Genomic DNA, 22,516 nt, shown 5'->3' with positions numbered 1-22,516 from the left:
AAAAAATTAACAATAGAACTACCACTTCTATTATGACCCAGCAACCCCCCTTCTGAGTATATATCCAAAGGAAATGAAATCATTATCTCAAAGAGATTATGCACTTCAGTGTTCATTGCAGCATTATCTGCACTAAAAAATATGTAGAGACAACCTAAGAGTCCACCAATGGGTGAGTGGATAAAGATGATCTGGTATGGAGAAAGAGGGAGAGGGGAAAGAAAGGAAGGGAAGGAGAGGGGCAGGAAAGGAGGGAAGGAGGGGGAGGGGAGAGGAGAGGGGAGGGAAGGGAAAGAGAAAGGTATTATTCAGTCTTAAAAAAGGAGGGAATCTTGTCATTTGTAACAAGATGGATAAATCTGGAAGACATTATGCTAAGTGAACTAAGCGAAGCAGAGAAAGACAAATACTACATGATGTTACTTCTGTGTGGAATCAAAAAGAAACAAACCAAAAAGTAGAACTCTGAAACAGAGTAGAAAAGTGGTTGTGGGGACAGGGGAAATAGGGAAAGGTTGATAAAAGGGTACAGTCTTTCAGTTATAAAATGAATCAGGTCTAAGGATCTAATGTGTAGTATGGGGACTATAGTTGATAATACTGTATTGTATAATTGGAATTTGCTAAAAGAATATAACTTAAATGTTCTTTACCAAAAAAAGGGGAGTTAAATATGTGAGGTAATAGATATATTAACTACTCAGTGGGCAAATCCTTTCACAATGCACACATACATCAAATCACTTTGTACACTTTCAATATCTTAACTATTTGTCAATTATACCTCAAAAAATCTGGAAAAAATAATTGAATAATAAATACTAATAACAATAATCATAATAGAATACTAGTTTTCATAGTAGGTTGTTTCATCATTTTTTATTTCTTTGGTTTTTTGTTTTTGGTTTCTTTGCTGAATTTGTCTGCTTATGTTTCTTAGGATATATCTGGCTTAGGCTCTAAAGTCATAATACTGTATTTTAGCCAAAAACTGGAAAGTATTCAAGTGCCTATTAATGGTACAATGGTTAATTTGTGAAATATTTATACAATGGAAAATTGCACTCAATGAATAAACACATGAAAAAGTACAACTATATGCAATGATATGGATATCCCAAACATAATGTTGAACAAAAATAACAAGACACAAATAAGCTTATACTATCTAATTGTGTGTATGTGTGTACCTGTGTATAGAGTTTTACCCATTTTTATACTACATTTATAAATAAAAATAAACATGGTATTCTGTATAAATAAAAATAAAAATATGCTATATAGTATATATATGAGTAAGCAAAAATGTGTGTGTGTGTATATACATACATATATATACATATACATACTATAGTATAAAAATATGCAAAACTGCACATACATATACATCCCCATATATATATACAGTACACTGTATACAGAATGAAATTGGCACAACTAATCTCTTCTGATAGAAATTATTATTACAGCTTACTGGGCATATTAGGAGATTGTGGAGTGCCAGTATATGTTTGTTTCTTACTTTGAGTGCTACTTACTTGAGTATGTTTTATTTGTGAGCATTTGCAAGCTGTAAAATTATGTGTAATTTTCTGTGTGATATGTTAAAATAAAGAGTCATTTAAATTGTGTTTCAAAATCAATTAAAATAGTTATTTTCTGATGTGGTTATGGCAGGCTTAATTAATAGAGTTAAACTTCTTTTAAAACTAATTTTTATTCATTTTTGCATGCAGACATCCAAAATACAAGATTGGTAGCCTACATAAATGTTATTGATAGCTATGAACTTGGTCCTTTGATCCCTCAGGAGAACCTGTGCCTGTCAAGGGCTGGACCCCGAGACCTGTGGTGCCTCATTTTCTTTTGGTTGTTCGTGGAGTATGTACTACAATGGATGTAAGTTTGCCAGAAGCAAGATCCCAAGAAAATTTAAGCTGCTTGGGGATGACCCAAAAGAGGTTTGTGTACTTCCTGATATATAATCTGTATTTTTCATGGAGAATTGATGAGTACAGATGAAGTGAACAGTATGACATACTCAGTTAAACTCTCATTAACATAGAGAATTTCACCTCTGAGGTAAATCAAAATTTACGCTAAATTGTAGATACACATTATAATATTTGATAAAGTTAGCATAATAACAACCATGTGATACCAAAGTAGTAAAATTTGAGCAAAATAAACTCTTAATACCTATGGTCTTCTATACTTATCTTTCATGTTAATTCTAGAGTTTTAAATAACTGTCACTTTGGTATTAAAACTAAATGTTAACATTTCATTGTTACAACTTTCATCTTTCAAACCTGAATTTAAAAAGTCATATTCATCACTGCCACGTTCAGTAAAGACCATTTCTAATCACATTTTCATACCCTGAGATTTGATAGCTTAAAGTTATAATGAATGCACTCAAGAAACTAAAAAATATTTAGATTTTAATATAAATGTAATTGAAATTATATATTTCTCTTGGGGTACCTAGATGGCTCAGTCAGTTAAGCATCCGACTTCAGTTCAGGTCATGATCTCACGGTTCGTGACTTCAAACGCCGCATTGTGCTCTGTGCTGACAGCTCGGAGCCTGGAGCCTGTTTCGGATTCTGTGTCTCCCTCTCTCTGCCCCTCCCCTGCTTACATTCTGTGTCTCTCTCTCAAAAATAAACATTAAAAAAAATTTTTTTAAAGAATTTATATATTTCTCAAATATAACTTACACATGGGTCTCAAATATAACAACTTTTGGGTAGCTTCTAGAGTTTGCTCATTGAATAATCCAAAAACTTCAGTATGTTTACATTTAGATATGACCAAATTTTTACTGACTCTCTGAACCTTACAATTATCTTACAAAGATTAAATGCAATTGAAATATATAGTTATACTATGCATACTATAGTATTGATATGTCCCTCTAAATGAAAACTTTGTCGCTTTATTATTTGTGACTATAATAGTAAGTGGAAATTTAATAAAGTGCAAAAACTCTTGAAATCATGATGTAATTTTCTTCACAGGATTTTATATATATTATATATATAAACGTGTGTGTGTGTGTGTATGTATATATAAAGTTTATTTATTTTGAGGGAGAGTGTGCGCACAAGTGGGGGAGGGAGAGAGAGAGAGAATGCCATGCAGGCTCTGCACTGCCAGCAAGGAGCCAGATGTGGGGCTCAAACTCACACTGTGAAGTCATGACCTGAGCTGAAGTCGAAAGCTTAATTGACTAAGCCACCCAAGCACCCCCACAGGATTATATTTTTAATAAACTTTATTAAATGGGCTACATGTCATCAGCCACTTTAATTTCCCACACTGGAGAGCTTTTTTTTTTACTTATATTTTATAAAAGTTTATCACTTTCACCAGATTTAATATAAAGCAAATCCTGGAGATGGATAGGCACATCCTCCCTCAGGGCGGTAGGAGAGCCTGGCTTAGAAACCTCCTCACCTTCTAAAATACAAATTAGTATATCTCTGCCAGGTAGTTACATCAACATTCTTAGAGAAATAATCACTATGAAATGAGAACCTCTAAGGATGAATGGAATAACTGAGTATCATCGCCTCTCATTTTATAAGCATATTACCTGGAAAATCTGTTCTTTGTAGGGAGGAGGAGCAACTGAACATTCCTCCTTTCAAGTAAACTTTACAAAGTTCTTCAAATATACCACAATCTACTTCTGAGAGTTTTATCCGTATTTGAAGCATCTAGTAATTTTTTGTTCAATGGAAAGATCTTTTCAAATTTTGAACTTTTTAATATAAGCACTTAAAAATATAAAGAGAGCCAAACAAATCTTTCCAATGGTTTATCTTCCTTGGCAGCTAATTGGAGGAGTAGAGAATGTGACCTCTTTAAGACTCTATGGCTTCATACTCCTATCCTATTACTGGCATAGACTTATATTTATAAAATGCTGAGTATCTACATACAAAGTATAAAATTAACATCATAAAAATACCAAAGAGCTAGATATTCTAATAACACATACAAAATTAGATGGTTTATACTTTTTGCTTGGAAACACATGCAAAAATAGATGATATATGGTGTATACTTTTTGCTTGGAAATTTTGTGGAATTTAAGAAACAAAACAGATGAACATAAGGGAAGGGAAGGAAAAATAAGATTAAAACAGTGAGGGAGGCAAACCATAAGAGACACTTAAAGACAGAGAACAAACAGGATTGCCGGAGGGGAGGTTGGTGGGGGGAGGGCTGATGGGCATTAGGGAGGGCACTTGTTGGGATGAGCACTGGGTATTATATGTAAGTGACGAATCACTGGGTTCTACTCCTGAAACCAATACTACGCTATATGTTAACTAACTTGAATTTAAATATGTAAAAAAAGACATAGTCATGTTAGGAAACCTTAGTTATTTAATAAGAAAGATACTATATATTGTCATTTGGATCTAAGATATAGGGGGAAATTTTTTACTGATAGCCTCTCTCACATATAAAAAGGATTTAGAATTTAATATGTAGAATATTCATTTTAAACAGGAAGAGAAACTGGAGTCTCATTTACAAAACCTGTCTACTCTTATGGCACCAACATACAAGAAACTTGCACCTGATGCATATAATAATCAGGTAAGTTTATAAATAATTATGGACAATGATTAGAACAGTTTATTATTGATGACCTACATACTTTCAAAGAAATATCATCAAAAAGAGCTTATTGTTGGTCTTTTAATGTGTAAAGATTGTGAATCTAACAAGCTGTTGTATCCACTAATCTTGTCTCGTATCTCTTCTGTAAGTAGACTTTGGTGATTAATTAAAATTATGTGACTCAAACCATAGGTTCTAACCACCTATTAACTTTTCACAGAAGGTCTATACATATTATGAGTGTACTACTTTGTAAGTGTACATACATGTGTCCAGATATGTCTGATTTTGCTAGATTATCTTCATTTTATTTGGCCTTGGCTCCATGAACCAAGCTGAAACACTTGTTTCCTATTTTATGAGTGTGGTCTAGGCTATACCAGTTTGGAAAGCTAGGTCATTTGTTCAGAAATGCTCATGAAGGAGGAAAAAAAAACTGTAAAGTCTTTCCTGTCATTGTGACATCAACAACAGAAGCATCAAATGGAAACCTGTTATAAACTAGATGCTGTATTTAGTCACTGTGGATGTAAAGATGAGTATTGTAGGTTTTTGTCTTTAAGGAATTCCTTCCTTTAAGGAACTCCTTTAAGGCAGAGATATGTAAAATAACAATTACAGAATAATACATTAATAGCTGGGATAGAGGTATGCTCATTTCTGAAGGAACAAAAAAGTTCTCCCTGAAAGTAGAGATGTAAGGTCACAAATGGCCTTGGAGACCGTATAAAGATCTTTGAACTTTGAACTTTATCCTGTATGTAAGAAGGCTACCATTGGGGCGTTTTAAGTGTGTGTTGGGGACAGGAGAGTGTAAAGTGATTTAATTTAAAATGGTCACTGAACAAGCCAAATTAAGTGAAATACAACTTAGGTTAGTGTAAGATTAAATTGGAGGAGTAAGCTAGTGCAGTCACTGGACAAGAGATGTTAAAGTCCTACATTAAAGAAATGGCAGTAGTGAAAGAATAAAGGAAATAAGTATGTGAAATTTGAGGTAGAACTTGTAGAACTTACCAACTGGATTTGAGGATGGGCAGAAGAGACAATTTGAGAAGCCACCAAATTTCTGGCTTGGACAGGTTGTTCTATTAACTAGTATTTGGAATCAGTGAGGAAAAGTAGGTTTGGGGACAAATGGGTGAAATGATAAATTTCATTTTGGGCATACTATGTTTGACATCCTTTAGTATAATTAGATGGAAAATCCTGAGAAAAATCCAGGCTAATTATGTAGATTTGGGAGTCACCAAAATGCAAGAAGTAGTCGAATTCACAAGGAGTGAATGCATGTTTTCAGAGTGGAGATTATAAAGAGAAGGGATTCTCATGGGATTCTGGCGTACACTGACATTTTAGGAGTGGAGGATGAGAAAGCAGTGAAGTAAATGCTGGGAGTAGGCACAATAGAGTAAGGGAGGTTAAAGATTTAAGGGAAAGAGAGAGACTGATAAATGGAGGAAAGCTGGAGGTGATGCAGGTATCCAGAGCAGAGTACACAGTGGCAGGGGGTACAAGGAAGTATGAAGAGCGGTACATTTGGCAAACGTTGTCATTTAATAACATTAAAGACTAATGGGATTAATTTATATAGCAGAGACACACAGGGGAGACCAATACTCATTTAATGATTTAGCTACTCTTGTTTCTATTGTGGACTTTAATACTTTCCCCAAATCTCAGCTCTTTCTTTTTTTAAGTGTGAGCAAAGGAAGCAAATTTAATAACGATCTGTTTATAAACTTGTTTTATGTCACAACTCAGGCTTTTAGAAATATATATGATGTGTATGAAGATTATTTTTAATGCTGTTAATAGTAGTAGGATTAATACTGTTATTTTACAACCTTATCTACTTTGGTAAGTATCACAGAAAAGTATATGGAATGTTTTAGTACTGTTATAAAATAATTCCAAGTGAGAAACACAATAAATCAAGCTATAAAAAGAAAATGAATTGAGTCTATGTTGCTAGATTTCAAGTTTGGCCATTTTCTGTTGAATAAAAATTTTTATAGGTGCTATTAACCTAATGGCTTTAGCTGGAAAAGGGGACAGAATAACAAAGCATTGGTGTTCTTTTTACTCCTTTGATTCTTACTATAGATGGTGTCATACACACCTGATTTTCTAAGCATTTATATTCCACCCTACTATATTATGTTTGGAGCATTTTATGCATTTCCTGAACTTAGAGTATCCAAAATATGAAGGTACCCCAAATTTTAGTTATAACAAGAAGATTACATATAATTCTTTAGATGTGTTTCAGTATTTATATATCGATACATGTGTAGATGTACTAATAAATGGGCAGAAAGTTTCAGTTAAGCAAGATGAATGAGCTCTAGAGATCTGCTTTGCAATGTGCACCACCTATTGCCAACAATAATGGACACTTAAAATTTTGTTGAAAAGGTAGATCTCATGTTATGTATTCTTACCACAAAATAAAATTTAAATATATACATACATTCATACATAAAAAATAGTTGTATATGTAAATTAAATCAATCATGGTTAAAGATAGATAAGGTATTTTTTATATTGCCTAGTATGTACTATTGGGTAATATTCATCCGTATGTCTTAATATTGTTTAAAGATCAAAAAAAAAACAGCCATGTGGTCTTTCCCACAGCACATGGGAAGACCTTTTGAGGTTATGGATGCTATCAAAGCCTACCATTTGATTTTTGTCTCTTCCCCAACTGGATATATTGTACTTATTTCTCATATCTAAATGCTCTTCCTTTGCTTTGTTCCTTGATTTTATAAAGTCTTATTGTTGAAGTTAAGCTTCACATCAGAGAAAAATGTAAGAAAAAAAAAACTCTTGTCAACCCAGAAATCTATACCCAGGAAAAACTTCAAAAGTAAAGGCAAGGGAGTGCCTAGATGGCTCAGTCGGTTAAACGTCCAACTTTGGCTCAGGTCATGATATCACGGTTCTTGAGTTCAAGCCCAGTGTTGGGCTCAGTGCTGACAGCTCAGAGCCTGGAGCCTGCTTCGGATTCTGTTCTCTCTCTTTCTCTGCCCCTCCCCCTCTCTCATTCTATCTCTCTCTCTGAAAAATAAACATTAAAAAAAAAAAAGTAAAGGCAAAACAAAATTTTTTTCAAACATACAAATGCTGAAATAATTTACCATCAGCAGACTAACACTTTAAAAATATTAAAGGAAGCCTGCCAGTAAAAGAAAATGATACCAGATAGAAGTCTGTATTGACAAAAAGGAAAGAAAAACATCATAAATAGTAGCTATGTAAATAAAAAAAACTTTTTCCTTATTTCAAAAGAAATTTAAAGATGATTTGCTATTAAAAATATATATGAACAATGTGCCTTAAACTTTATAACATGTAGAAGTAACACAGAGGCTGGGGAATTGAAAGTATACTGTTGTAAGGGCCTTATGTTATATGTAGAGTAGTATAGTATTTCTTGAATGTAGAGTGTAAGAAGATAAAGAATATATCGTAAACCTTAAGGGAAGCAGCCATTTAAAAAAAAAAAAATCTAGCAGTAAAAAAATCTACCAGCTAATCTACCAGTAAAAAGGAAAAAAATAGAATCAATCCAAAATGTATTTAAAAGGATTATGGAACCAAATTAAAGATAAGACAAATATAAAGCAAATAGAAAATTGGTATATTTAATCCCAACCATATCAAAAATCATATTAAATGTGAATGGCTTTTAACATTCCCAATTAAAAAAGCAGAGTTTGTGATACTAAATAATAACATTGATATTGAACAATTATAATATTGAAAAAAACCAGGAACCAAGAAATATGCTAATATCAATCTAAGGAAAGCTGGAATGATCATATTAATAACAAAGTAGATTTCATAGCAAAGAATATTATAAACTATAAAGAAGATCATTTAATAATAAAAAAAGGGGGCAGTTCATCAAGAAAACATGATAATCCTAACTATGTACAGAGCTTCAGATTTTATTAAACAAAACTGATAGAACTATAAAAAGAAATGAATCTACAATTACAGTCAGAGATTTCAGTACATCTCTCTCAATAACTGTTAGAACAAATACAAAATCACTAAGGAGACAGAAGACTTAAACAGCACTTTTAACCAACTTGACCTTATTGACATGTATAGAATTCCTCACCCAACAGAATTAACATTATTTTCAAGTGTACAGGAAGTTTTATCATGATAGACTGTATAGTGAGTCATAAAGCAAGTATCAATATATTATAAAGCCTCAAAATATGTTCTCTGGCCACAATGAAGTTAAATGAAAAATCTGTACCAGTATTTCCACAAAATTTCTAAGTATCTGGAAACTGAGAAACATATTCCTAAATAACCTAGGAGCCAAAGAATAATTCACAGGGAAATTAGAGAGTATTTCAAACTGAATAAAAATGAAGACTTGGGGGTGCCTGGGTGACTCAGTCAGTTAAGCATCTGACTCTTGATTTCAGCTCAGGTCATGATATCATGGTTCATGAAATCAAGTCCCATGTTGGTCTCTGCACTGACAGCCATGAGCCTGCTTGAGATTGTCTCTCTCTGCCCGTCCTTCAGTCATGCATGTGCACACATGCACTCTGTCTCTCAAAATAAACATTTAAAAACAAAAAGAATATGGGGCGCCTGGGTGGCGCAGTCGGTTGAGCGGCCGACTTCAGCCAGGTCACGATCTCACGGTCCGTGAGTTCGAGCCCCGCGTCGGGCTCTGGGCTGATGGCTCAGAGCCTGGAGCCTGTTTCCGATTCTGTGTCTCCCTCTTTCTCTGTCCCTCCCCCGTTCATGCTCTGTCTCTCTCTGTCCCAAAAATAAATAAAAAAATTTAAAAAAAAAAAAAAAAAAGAATATGAAGACATGACCTTGAAATTTGTGGAATGAAGCTATAAAGCCTTGCTTAGAGAGACATTTATAGCATTGAATACTTATTAGAAAAATATAGGGGCACCTGGGGGCTCAGTTGGTTAAGCATCCAACCCTTGGTTTCAGCTCAGGTCATATCTCACATTCCACAAGATTGAGCCTGGCATTAGGCTCTCCTCTGTCAGCACAGAGCCTGCTTGGGTTTGTCTCTCTTCCTCTCTCTCTCTGGCCCTCTCCTCATGGGTGCTCTCTCTCTCAAAAATAAACAAACTTTGGGACACCTGGATGGCTCAGTTGGTTAAGCATCCAACATTGGCTCAGGTCATGATCTCATGGTTCATGAGTTCAAGCCCCATGTTGGGCTCTGTGCTGACAGCTCAGAACCTAGAGCCTGCTTCAGAACCTATGTCTCCTTCTCTCTCTGTCCCTCCCACTTACACTCTGTCTCTCTCTCAAAGATAAACATTAAAAAAATAATAAGTAAAATAAAAATAAACTTCAGAAAATATATATAAAGTCTCAAATTAATGATTTAGGTGGCTTCTCTAAGAAACTTGGAAAAGGACAGCAATATGAGCCCTAAAAGATGGAAGGAAGGAAAAACTAAAGAACATAAATCAATGAAATGGAATACAGAAAATAGCATAAATCAGTGACACCAAAAGCTAGTATTTTGCATCAATTCAATCAAAAAAAAAAAGAGAAGGTACAAAAGGCCAATATCAAGAATTAGAGATGAGACATCACTATAGATCCTACAGACATTAAAGGAATAATATTATTAAAATTTTATGCCAATAAATTCAACAACTTAGATGAAATGAGAAAAGTACTTAAACATAAATTACCAAAGATGACTAAAGAAAAAAATAAATACCATAAGTCATCCTATATTTATTAAAGATATTGAATTTTTAGTTGAAAGCTTTTCCAAAAATTCCAGGCCCAGATAATTTCCCTTTCAAATCTGACTAATATTTTAAGGAAGAAATAGTAACAATTCAGTGGAAACTCTTCTAGAAAATAGAAAAGGAATAAACTTCCCAACTCATTTTACAAAGCTGGAAATATCCTGATACTAGAACTAGACAAAGGCAGTAAAAGAAAAAGAAGACTATAGTCCAATATTCTTAAAAAATATTGATATGACAATTCTTCACAAAATTTTAGTCAATTAGACAACAGTGTGCAAAAAGGATATATCATGACCAAATGGAGTTTATTTCGTTTTGTTTAACATTCAAAAATCAATCATGATTGATTGACTAAGTGGCTCAGTCAGTTAAGTGTCTGACTTCAGCTCAGGTCATGATCTCACAGTCTATGAGTTCCAGCCCTGCATCAGACCCCATGCTGACAACTCAGAGCCTGGAGCCTGCTTCAGATTCTGTGTCTCCCATTCTCTCTCTGCCCCTCCCCCGCTCTGTCTCTGTCTCTCTCAAAAGTAAACATTAAAAATTTTTTAATCAGTGTGATTCACCACATTAGCCAACATAATGGGGTAAATATGATTATCTCAATAGATAGAGGAAAAGCACTTAGCAATATTTAATACCCATAGAAGGGAACTTTCTCAGCCCCATAAGGTGCATAATTGAAAAACCTAAAGCTAACTTCATATTTAATAGTGAAAGACTGAAAGCTTTACCCCTAAGATTAGAAACAAGACAAGGACATCCATTTTTACCACTTTTATTTAATATCTAACTGGAAGTTTTAGGGAAATAGGCAAGAAAAAGAAATAAGGAGTGTACAGATTGAATAGAAATAAAATTGTCCTTATAATGTAGACACTTGTCTACATAGAAAGTTCCAAAGACCCAAAAACTTCTAACAAATTGTTCAGCAAAGTTGCAAAAATAAATCAACTGTATTTCTATATACTAGTAATAAACAACTAAAAATTGCAGTCAAAACCAATAGCAATTAAATAACATCAAAAATATGAAATTCTTAGACATAAGAATTTGTCATTTGACAAAACATGTAAGACCTGTGCACTGAAAACTATAATACATTGCTGAGAGAAATTATAAAAGACCCCAAATGGAAAGGTCTACTATGTTTATGGATCACAGGACTAATATTTTTAAGATGTCAGTTTTCCCCAAGTCATTCAATGGACTTAGTATATGACCTATCAAAATGTTACCAAGTGTTTTGAAGGAATTGACAGGGTGTTTGTAAATATATAGAAAGACAAATGCAAAGGATCTGGAATAGTCAAACAATTTTCAAAAAGAAGATCAGAATTTGGAGAGTTATAATCCCTGATTTCAAGATTCACTAAAAATCTATATTTACTAGTAATCAAGACAGTGATGTTGGCATATATACACATACATACCCACTACACTATTATATACCAAACAATAAGAATAGAAAGTCCAGAAATAGGTCCAGCATGTACAATCAGTTGATTTTCAAAAAAAGACAATTTAGTGGCAAAGGATAATTTATCTTTGCAGTAGTGTTTGAACAGTTGGATAGCCATATGGAAGAAAACTAACCTTGACTCTTAATCTTATGCCATATATAAAAATTAACTCAAAACAGACCCATTTATATAAAATTCTAGAAAATGTAAACTAATCTGTAGTTACAGAAAGCAGATCAGTAGTTTCCTGGGAACAAAGGAAGAGACATGAATTTAAAAGCGGAAGGAAGAAACTTTTGGGAGTAACGGATAGGTACGTTATTTTGATTGTGGCAATGGTTTCACATATACTCATGTCAAAACTAATCAAATAGTACACTTTAAATATATACTGTTTAATGTATGTCAGTTATACTTCAACACTGTAAAATAAAAACTTTACCATGTCAAAACGTTTGGTCTGTTTTGTGTCATTCCATTGTATTTCTGGATATAATATATGCAACTTTTTTTTTTTAATTCTGAATAACCTAAATACTAAAAAATCTTTCTGATCTGCTCAGTGCACAGGTCTTATACTTTTTTCTCAAATGTATGCCTAAGAATTTCAAATGCCTAAGTAGTTCCCCATTCACACACATGCTTCTGTTTTTCAGATTGAATATGAACACAGAGCACCAGAATGCCGACTGGGTCTGAAGGAAGGCCGTCCATTCTCAGGGGTCACTGCATGTTTGGACTTCTGTGCTCATGCCCATAGAGACTTACACAACATGCAGAATGGCAGCACATTGGTAAGTGGGGCACAGAACAGTTAGCACAGCCTGTTGAAGAGTGGAAGGCTGGAAGTTATCCTGTGATTAGAGTAATATGTTCTCTGCAGATGTCATTGCACAAGTGTTTTCATGAATGAATTGCTGTTGCAAAGGTGCCCTCGTTTGACATATCTAGTACTCTTATAACAGGTTGTCACATGAGTGGAAAACAGTTGATAAGCACATGAAAATCATGGAAACGCTTGGTACAGAACTAAACCAGTGATTGCATTGCCAACTACCATTAGCTGCCAAAAGTTCCTTCAAAATTCAATGTCAGGCATCTGGTAGGTTATAATCAGTAAAGTGAAAAAGCCATATACAAGCCAAGGCACCAATCTACCTCGCAGAAAGAAGTACAAATGAAAAATGCATCATCCATGGCACAGCAACCACTATAGAAGATTCAAAGTACAAAAGAGCCCATTATTACTACATATTACAGTAGTTGGACTGGATCAGGCTGTATAATCAGAGGTTATGCTAAATGGAGAAAATGGACATGGTCTTAGGGTAGAACAGGGTTCCATACTGACAGAGTCCACAGTGTGGCCTTGCATGTTGAGGCATAAACCAGGGTGAAAATAAGGAATGAAAAATTCAAGTGAAGAAACTATAAAGTAATCTACCTAGTGAGTCATCAACATGGATATATGTGTAGTTGAGGAAGATGACCAGTGAGACTTAAAATGAAAAATAGAATACATGGGGCACCTGGGGGGCTCAGTTGGTTAAATGTCTGACTCTTGATTTTGGTTCAGTCATGATCTCACAGTTCGTGAGTTGGAGCCCCATGTCGGTCTCTGTGCTGACAGCATAGAAGAGCCTGCTTGGGATTCTCTCTCTCTCTCTCTCTCTCTCTCTCTCTCTCTCCTTTCTCTCTCTCTCTCTCTCTCTCTCTCTCTCTCTCTCTCAAAAATAAATAAACATTAAAAAAAATAGAATACAGAAACTAAAATTATAGTCTAGGGTAGAGAAGAATTCAGGTGGTAAGCAATGGTGGAAGTAATTCACAGAACCTGATATGAAGTTTTTGTTGAAAAGCAGAAAAAGTATCAGGTTAATAGTCTAAAACAGAAGTCAGAATTTTTTTTTTAATAATAAAAAAAAATATGTAAAACCTTCACTAATTGTGTATTGAACACATGCTCACTATTAGGAGGCTAGGCTAGATTCTGGAGGGAAAAAAAATGCTATGGTAGATCCTAAAGATAACCATGTTTCACTCTAGCAAGGGAATGAAGAGTAGGCAGGGATGAGAAAAAGGCTTTGCCTAAAGGAATTTGCCTCTGATAGGTCACAGTTTCCATCAGGTGCAAAGGAAAGCAGCACTAGGTAAGAACTAATAACATGTGGGAAAAGGTAATAAGTGATCAGAGACATGGATTTGGAAGACTTTGATGTATAGGAAGTGAAAACTCATTTTAGTGCCACCTCATATTAAACTTCTCTATCAAGGTAAGTCTGTTATGATCACATTCCTTTCAAGAGTATCTTCTAGTGATTTTATATTGCCTCGGACTTTAAATAATCATGCTCACATTTTTTTCTGCATTAGTCAAAAACACTAAATACTAAAATCTGGTATTTTAAAACCAACAGATAATCTTTCATCAAAACCAATATGACTGTGGCTAACAAAAGAGGAAAAGTATCATTAAATTATCAAAGCAAGAGAAGTAGTTTTTCCCCCCTTTCTTGGAATAGACCCTTGTATGCTGTGATATCCTACAAAAGAAATAAGAGAGAAGAGAAACAGTAAGTTAGGTTTAACAAGTACAGAGGAGACAAGAAGGTAGAAGCAGTGTTAAGTTACACATTACCTATATCAACCAAATCTTCCATTTCACATATTTATATTTCTCTTTGGTCTCTTGTGAAAATGTCTTAAGCACAGTGAAGGAGAGTTTGAAGTCAAGTGTGAGGATAGATGCAAAATTTCATTGTGTACGAAGTATGAGATTAGGTGAATGTGATATTAGCAAAAACAGAGGAAATCATTTGGTATAACTTTCGGCCTCTTTTTGAAGAGGCTTCACATCTATTTTTGAAGGGTGAAAAGTGGGAGATTGCTTCTGTTTGGTGGGAGTGTTGCTTCTTCCCTTAGAGTAAGAAATGTATGTGAAGAACAAAGTCACCACAGGTTCATGATAGACCGCCCCCCTCCCCGCCCAAACACAAAAGGAAAGGAAAAAAAAAAAGTCAACATGAACTTGTCTATCTCCCTGTACCATTTTGATGCAATCACCCTTAATAACAGACAGATGTGGTTTTTTGGTAATATGCATGTCACTGACCTGGCCCAGTAGACCACCACCACAAATGTAAATGCTAAGAGGGAGACAGACAGACAGACAGACACACACACACACACACACACACACACACACACACACACACACACACACAGTTTCTTTTAGACTGAAACTGAGGCAGTACTGTGTTATCTCCCTACCAGGTATGCACCCTCACTAGAGAAGACAATCGAGAAATTGGAGGGAAACCTGAGGACGAGCAGCTCCATGTTCTGCCTCTCTACAAAGTCTCTGATGTGGATGAGTTTGGGAGTGTAGAAGCTCAGGAGGAGAAAAAACAAAGTGGTGCCATTCAGGTGCTGAGTTCTTTTCGGCGGAAAGTCAGGATGTTAGCAGAGCCTGTCAAGACATGCCGACAGAGGAAACTAGAAGCCAAGAAAGCTGCAGCTGAAAAGCTTTCCTCTCTGGAGAACAGCACAAATAAGAACGAAAAGGAAAAGTCAGCCTCATCTCGTACAAAACAGACTGAAAACGCAAGCCAGGCTAAACAGTTGGCAGGTAAATGTAATATGAAGCATTGTAGATATGTTATATGAAACTTAGGTTAAAAATGAAGAGTTAATTTTGGATGATTATATTCGATCATGGTATCAGTTTTGTACTAGAATTGTCTCTGAAGTCCCAAGGGCCAGGTTTTGCTCTTGGACTTGGTAATGAGATACTGCACCCTCAACCCCAGCTTGATGGAGAAGTCTGGATTTTATTCTATAATAAATGGCAAAGTTTTACATGACAGGTAGGTAACATGGTGAAATTCATGTTAATCTAGCAGTGGCAGGGAGGCCAAATTAGAAGCAGAGAAGCTATGAGTTTGGAGACAGATGCAATAAACCAAGAGTAAAGTAATAAAAGCTTGAGTCTGGATGATAGCAATGAAGATTTAGCAAAAATGATGGTAGCGAATGCTTCCAAAATGATTATCAATACATTGGTGACAAAACATTAGAATGAAGAAGAAGAAAAATTTAAGATTGATGTCAACATTTTAAGCCTAGATAACTAAGACAGTACTATTTGTTGAAATAAGAAGTTTGGAAATAGGATTTATCAGGGAGGGGTAGCCATATTAAGTCTGAGTTAAGGAGGGGTATCCACACGTAGTTATCTTATAAAAGCTTTTACCTATGCAAACAGATCACATCTGTAGCAGTAGCAATAGAGCATTATTTATCAGTACTAAGTTGATATTTTCAAAGCCCCTTGGTTATATCTTCAATTATTTGCTATAAAAAGCCATAAATATAATGTCCACGTCTCATTTCACAGATGGTTAACCTGACCATTAACAAAAGAAGAATGGTTATCTTTTAAGTTTAGCCTACCAGTTTGCTGAGAGCCAACCATGTTTGCTTCACAAAGTCAAAGTTCCCTACTAATTTATTTCAAAACTTAAAGAAACTAAGTAATTTAGGATAATGTGCTAAAGATGCTTAATAAACATATGTTGGTTGACTTATACTAAGAGCAGTAAATCCTATTCACTCATTAATCTCTCCTGTAAGTTAACCATAACGTATCATCATATCATTGGGTAGAACTTTTCCTCCCGTCTTTTCTAACTGATTTCTGTAATAATCATTTCAATTCTCAAGACTGCCCTTACAGCTCCATTTATTTGTTCACTTCTCATATGTAGATTTTTAAGTGAGGTCATAAAATAGAAGTATGAAAATTTTATTTACAAAGCTGAAAATTTCTTTAAAGTTTTATTAACAACTGTGTAAGTAGGGTTTGCCAATTATAGAAGATATGCTTTGGGTGTTTAAGTGAGTGTCATTCCTTTTCTCATAGCATTGATGAATCTTCAATAACAAATTTTATGCAACTTCCAACTATTTAACAAATTGCTACTGCATGCCCCAGGCATTGGAGGAATAAAGTAAAAGGGACATGGTCCCTTCCTTCAAGGAACTGCTTTGTGCTAGGAGGAGGAGAGGACTAAAAATGATCAATTACAGTATATTACAAAACATTGCTCTGACTTATGTTTTCAGTGGGTATTGTACATGCACTAGCAGATGAGGTCATAGAAGGCTTCCTTGAGGAAGGGATACCTGTCTCAAGGAAGGGCAGGGAGATGGGGTGGAGGGAGAAGGGCGCTTCAGGTAGGGTGTGGCATGGTCAGATACACAGAACCTCCAGAAAACATGATGCTCTCAGTCAAATATCTTTTGGATATTTGTTACATTTTTCTTCACTTACTAAATTGTACTGTTCTGGAGATCTATTTTATCTAATGCTTTAGGCAAAAAAAATGATGCCAGACAGTGATCAGAGCCCTGACTTTGCTCTTATCCTTATTTGATGGGTATTGCATAATCTTAGTGGTGGTTCTCACATACAGCTAAGCATCCTCACTAGCTTCTGTGAGATAATAATCGAACACGTTTGTGTGCTCTCTCATATCCTGTCCACAGAACTTTTGCGACTTTCAGGACCAGTCATTCAACAGTCCCAGCAGCCCCCACCCCCGCAACTGCCGAAGCAACCTCCACAGCCACAGAAGCAGCCCCCGCAGCAGCAGCAGCCGCAGCAGCAGCCGCAGCCGCCGCCACCCGCCGCCCCAGCATAACCCCATGACAAATAACCCTCAATCAGAGTCTGTCAGCTCTTACTCTTCCTCTGGATCTACCAGTGTGTACATGAGACGGCCCAATCCAGTTATCCAGGCTTATCCGAGCTCTTCACACACTTCAGAGATTTATGGAGGTGCCAGCCCTATGAACCTCTATTCCACCTCATCCCAAGCTGCAGGTTCATATTTGAATTCTTCTAATCCCATGAATCCCTACCCTGGGCTTTTGAATCAGAGTAACCAATATCCATCCTATCAATGTAATGGAAATGTATCAGTGGACAACTGCTCCCCATATCTGGGTTCCTATTCTCCTCAGTCTCAGTCCATGGATCTATATAGGTATCCAAACCAAGACCCTCTCTCTAAGCTCAGTCTACCACCCATCCATACACTCTACCAGCCAAGGTTTGGAAATAGCCAGAGTTTTACTTCTAAGTACTTAGGTTATGGAAACCAAAATATGCAAGGAGATGCCTTCAGCAGTTGTACTATTAAAACAAACGTACACCATGTAGGGACATTTCCTCCTTATTCCACTCATGAGATGGATGGCCACTTCATGGGAGCCGCCTCTAGATTACCACCCAATTTGAGCAATCCAAACATAGACTATAAGAATGGCGAACATCACCCATCTTCTCACATAATCCATAACTACGGGGCAGCTCCAGGCATGTTCAACAGCTCTCTCCATGCCCTGCATCTCCAAAACAAGGAGAATGACATGCTTTCCCACACAGCTAATGGGTTATCAAAGATGCTTCCAGGTCTTAACCATGATAGAACTGCTCCTGTCCAAGAAGGCTTACACAAATTACATGATGCTGGCAGTCAGGAAAAGCAGCCCCCTGCCGCCGAGGACAATGATGAAGTCTGGTCAGACAGTGAGCAGAGCTTTCTAGATCCTGACATCGGGGGAGTGGCTGTGGCTCCAACTCATGGGTCAATTCTCATCGAGTGTGCCAAGCGCGAGCTTCATGCCACAACCCCTTTAAAGAATCCCAATAGGAATCACCCCACCAGGATCTCCCTTGTCTTTTATCAGCATAAGAGCATGAATGAGCCAAAACATGGCTTGGCGCTCTGGGAAGCCAAAATGGCTGAAAAAGCCCGAGAGAAAGAGGAAGAGTGTGAGAAGTATGGCCCAGACTATGTGCCTCAGAAAACCCATGGCAAAAAAGTGAAACGGGAGCCCGCTGAGCCACATGAACCTTCCGAGCCCACTTACCTGCGCTTCATCAAATCCCTTGCCGAAAGGACCATGTCCGTGACCACAGACTCCACAGTAACTACATCTCCATATGCCTTCACTCGGGTCACAGGGCCTTACAACAGATACATATGATGTCTCCCCTCGTGGTGGGTACCTCATTTGAAAAGACCACAACCAACCTGTCCATAGTATAGTTCTCATGACGTGGGCAGTGGGGAAATAACACAGGATTCATGACAAATGTGGTGGGAAGAACCTCAGCTCACCAGCAAAACAAGAGATCATCTTACCATAGCACTTAATTTCCCCCGACTCCTAAGTGGTCACAGATGGCATCTAGGCAAAAGACCAAAGCATTCTATGCAAAAAGAAGGTGGGGAGGAAAGTGTTCCACAATTTACATTTTTAAACACTGGTTCTATTATTGGACGAGAGGATATGTAAATGTGATTTTTCCCCCTTACAACTCTACACATCTGTGACCACTTTTAATAATACCGAGTTTGCATAGTCATGGAACACAAATCAAACAAGTACTGTAGTATTACAGTGGCAGGAATTTTAAAATACCATCTGGTGCTGAATATACAATGTACTGAAATACTGGAATTATGGCTTTTTAACATGCAGTTTTTACTGTAATCTTAATATTAACTTTTATTTATCAAAATAGCTACAGGAAGCATAAATGAATAGACAGCAAAACACTGAATTTGTTTGGATGTTTTAAGAAATGGTGCTAAGAAAATGGTGTCTTTAACATTTGAAAATTTAATGCCTTTATATCATCAAGATTCTATCAGTGTACTCCAATGCCCTTGAATAACAGGGGTACCTTTTCATTCAAATTTTTATCATAATTACCTATTCTTACATGAGGTTTTGGTTTTTTTGGGGTTTTTTTTTTTGTTTTTTTTGTTTTTTTTTTTTTAATGTGGACATTTAAAGGCCTCTGGATTTTGCTCATCCAGTAAAGTCCTTGTAGGACAATAAACGTATATATGTACATATATATATACACACATATGTATATGTGCACACACATGTATATGTATAAATATTTTAAATGGTGTTTTAGAAGCACTTTGTCTACCTAAGCTTTGACAACTTGAACAATGCTAAGGTACTGAGATGTTTAAAAAAAAAAAAAAGTTTACTTTCATTTTAGAATTCAAAGTTGATTCTTTTTAAAGAAATAAGGAAAGCTTTTAAACTATTTTTGCTTTTAGCCATGCATCTGCTGATGAGCAATGTGTCCATTTTTAATATAGCCAGTTAAATCCACAATGGGGCTTACTGGATTCAAGGGAATAACTTTAGTCCACAACACGTTTTCTGGTGCTCATCTCACATGCTATACTGTAAAACAGTTTTATACAAAATTGTATGACAAGTTCATTGCTCAAATATGTAGTTTTAAGAATTTTCTATTAACTGCAGGTTAACAATGACATGCTACAGACTTAACAAAGCTAGTTCACTTAAGCTGATGCTATTTTATGGATCTGTGTGCTCTTCAGCAAACCCAATGGCAGTGTGCTTTTGTGTTGATAATTGTACATTGTGATGTTGTCATTTCTTAGCTTAAGTGTCCTCTTTTCCAGGAAGATTGAGCAGACTGATGCCTGCATAAGAATAATAAACAGGGTTAGTTCCATGTGAATCTGTTAATTAAAAAGAAAAAAAAAAAACAGGCAGCTGGTTTGCTGTGGTGGTTATAAATCATTAATTTGTATAAAGAAGTGAAAGAGATGTATAGTAAGTAAATTAAATTGTAAACAAAACTTTTTTAACGCAATGCTTTAGTATTTTAGTACTGTAAAAAAAAATTAAATATATACATATATATGTGTATATATATATATGGATTTGAAGCAGAATTCACATCATGATGGTGCTACTCAGCCTGCTACAAATATATCATAATGTGAGCTAAGAATTCATTAAAGGTTTGGGTGATGTTCCTACTTGTCATATACCTCAACACTAGTTTGGCAATAGGATATTGAACTGAGAATGAAAGCTTATAGCATCATGTACCATCATTTTTTTCCAAGTCTTTTTATTATTATTATTAAAAAAGCATATCTTTTTTCAATACTTGATTTCTTAGCAAGTATAACTTGAACTTCATCCTTTTTGTTCTAAAAATTCAGGGATATTTCAGCTCATGTTCTCCTTATGCCAACATGTCACCTGTGTTTATGTAAAATTGTTGTAGGTTAATAAATATATTCTTTTTCAGGGATTTAACCCTTTTATTTTGAATCCCTCCTATTTTACTTGTATATGTCCTGATGTAACTAAAACTAATTTTGTAAATCTGTTGGCTCTTTTTATTGTAAAGAAAAGCATTTTAAAAGTTTGGGGAATCTTTTGACTGTCTCAAGCAGGAAAAAAAAAAAAAAATTACACGAAAATAGAATGCACTGAGTTGATAAAGGGAAACTTGTAAGGCAGGAGTTTGGCAAGTGGCTGTTGGCTAGAGTCAGCACTCTAGATAAAATGTTTCGATCCTGGAGTCAATAGAGTCCAGGCCCATGCGGACATCCCCCACAGAGGCAGAACACATAGGGGTATGGTGTGCAATTGATCAATTACATTTTTGTCTAAGTACATTTGTGTTTACTAACATTGCAAATAAATTCGTAATCAAACAAGGCCTTTGAGTTTTACTGGTCAAGTCTTTATAACGGGATTTTTGTCTATGAAAAACAATTTCCCATTTTTGGCTGTGACGAATTGATAAACATTTCAAAAATGTTTGCTTTGCATATGTCAAACCACACGATTTTAATATTTTGCGTATGTCATACATCTAACCCCAAATATTTGATTACTACGTGCACATCTGTTGGTTTTGAGTCAGCCATCCCTATATGAATGTTTGGTTTCCATACCATCCACTGTCATTTGTCAAACTGCTGGCCAACAAGAGAACAAGAAGTGTAGCTTGGGGTTTGGCGAGAGGTAAGGAGGGAGGAGGAGAGGAAACCGAGTGGCATATTGTAAATAACAGATCTATAGTTGTAAATATCCAACCTGCCTCAGTTAGAATGAATGGAAGCAGATCTCCAATTTGCTTATATAGGAATATCAGGTTAACTATATAGCCATACTTGAAAATGCTTCTGAGTGGTGTCAACTTTACTTGAATGAACTTTTCATCTTGACTGACGCACAGTGGTGTATGTACAGTTCACTTGTAAAGCTAGTGGTTAACTTGTGTAGGAAACTTCTGCAGTTTGACACTAAGATAATGAACTCTGTGTGCATTTTTCTATGCTTTTTTTAAGACTTAGTTTCATTTCATTTTCATGTTTGGTTTGTCTATAAAACCTGAGGATGGTTATAAATACTGTAAGTATTGTAATGTTATGGATGCAGGTTATTTGAAAGCGTTTATTATTATATCATTCCTGATAACGCTATGTGAGTGTTTTTAATAAAATTTATATTTATTTAATGCACTCTAATTATTGTCTTGTTGAAGTTTCTGTTTACCACCCAAACTACCACTACTTCAATGAGGCAAAGGGAATGAAAAGAAATTGCTTTTTAAAGATACTTCTTAGATGGTTATTTGTTAAACGGCACCTAAAATAATATCTAGATCGTTAGAGCCAAATGATTTCTGTAGTGGAATAGCCTAGATACTCAACCTTTTTCCAGCTTTAGCTTGCTCACTTTGTGTGTATAACCAGTATTAGGTTTGGA

General features: G+C 35.6%; 1 protein-coding gene across 1 annotated transcript in view; it reads left to right on the top strand.

Moving 5' to 3' along the window:
• Window positions 1–22,275, top strand: part of TET2 (tet methylcytosine dioxygenase 2) — a 133,397-nt gene extending 111,122 nt beyond the window's left edge. The window contains 6 exon segments of the mRNA XM_019416365.2: window positions 1,811–1,961; window positions 4,528–4,617; window positions 12,535–12,672; window positions 15,152–15,506; window positions 17,426–17,567; window positions 17,569–22,275. Coding sequence (XP_019271910.2) covers window positions 1,811–1,961; window positions 4,528–4,617; window positions 12,535–12,672; window positions 15,152–15,506; window positions 17,426–17,567; window positions 17,569–18,931 — 2,239 coding nt within the window. The 3' untranslated portion in view covers window positions 18,932–22,275.
• The last annotated feature ends 241 nt before the right edge of the window (window positions 22,276–22,516 follow it).

Source organism: Panthera pardus, unplaced genomic scaffold (assembly GCF_024362965.1).
Source record: "Panthera pardus isolate Hobbes unplaced genomic scaffold, ASM2436296v1 HiC_scaffold_13, whole genome shotgun sequence".
NCBI lineage: Eukaryota > Metazoa > Chordata > Mammalia > Carnivora > Felidae > Panthera > Panthera pardus.
The sequence above is the reverse complement of the archived record's forward strand: the minus strand, read 5'-3'. Positions and strand labels throughout refer to the sequence as shown.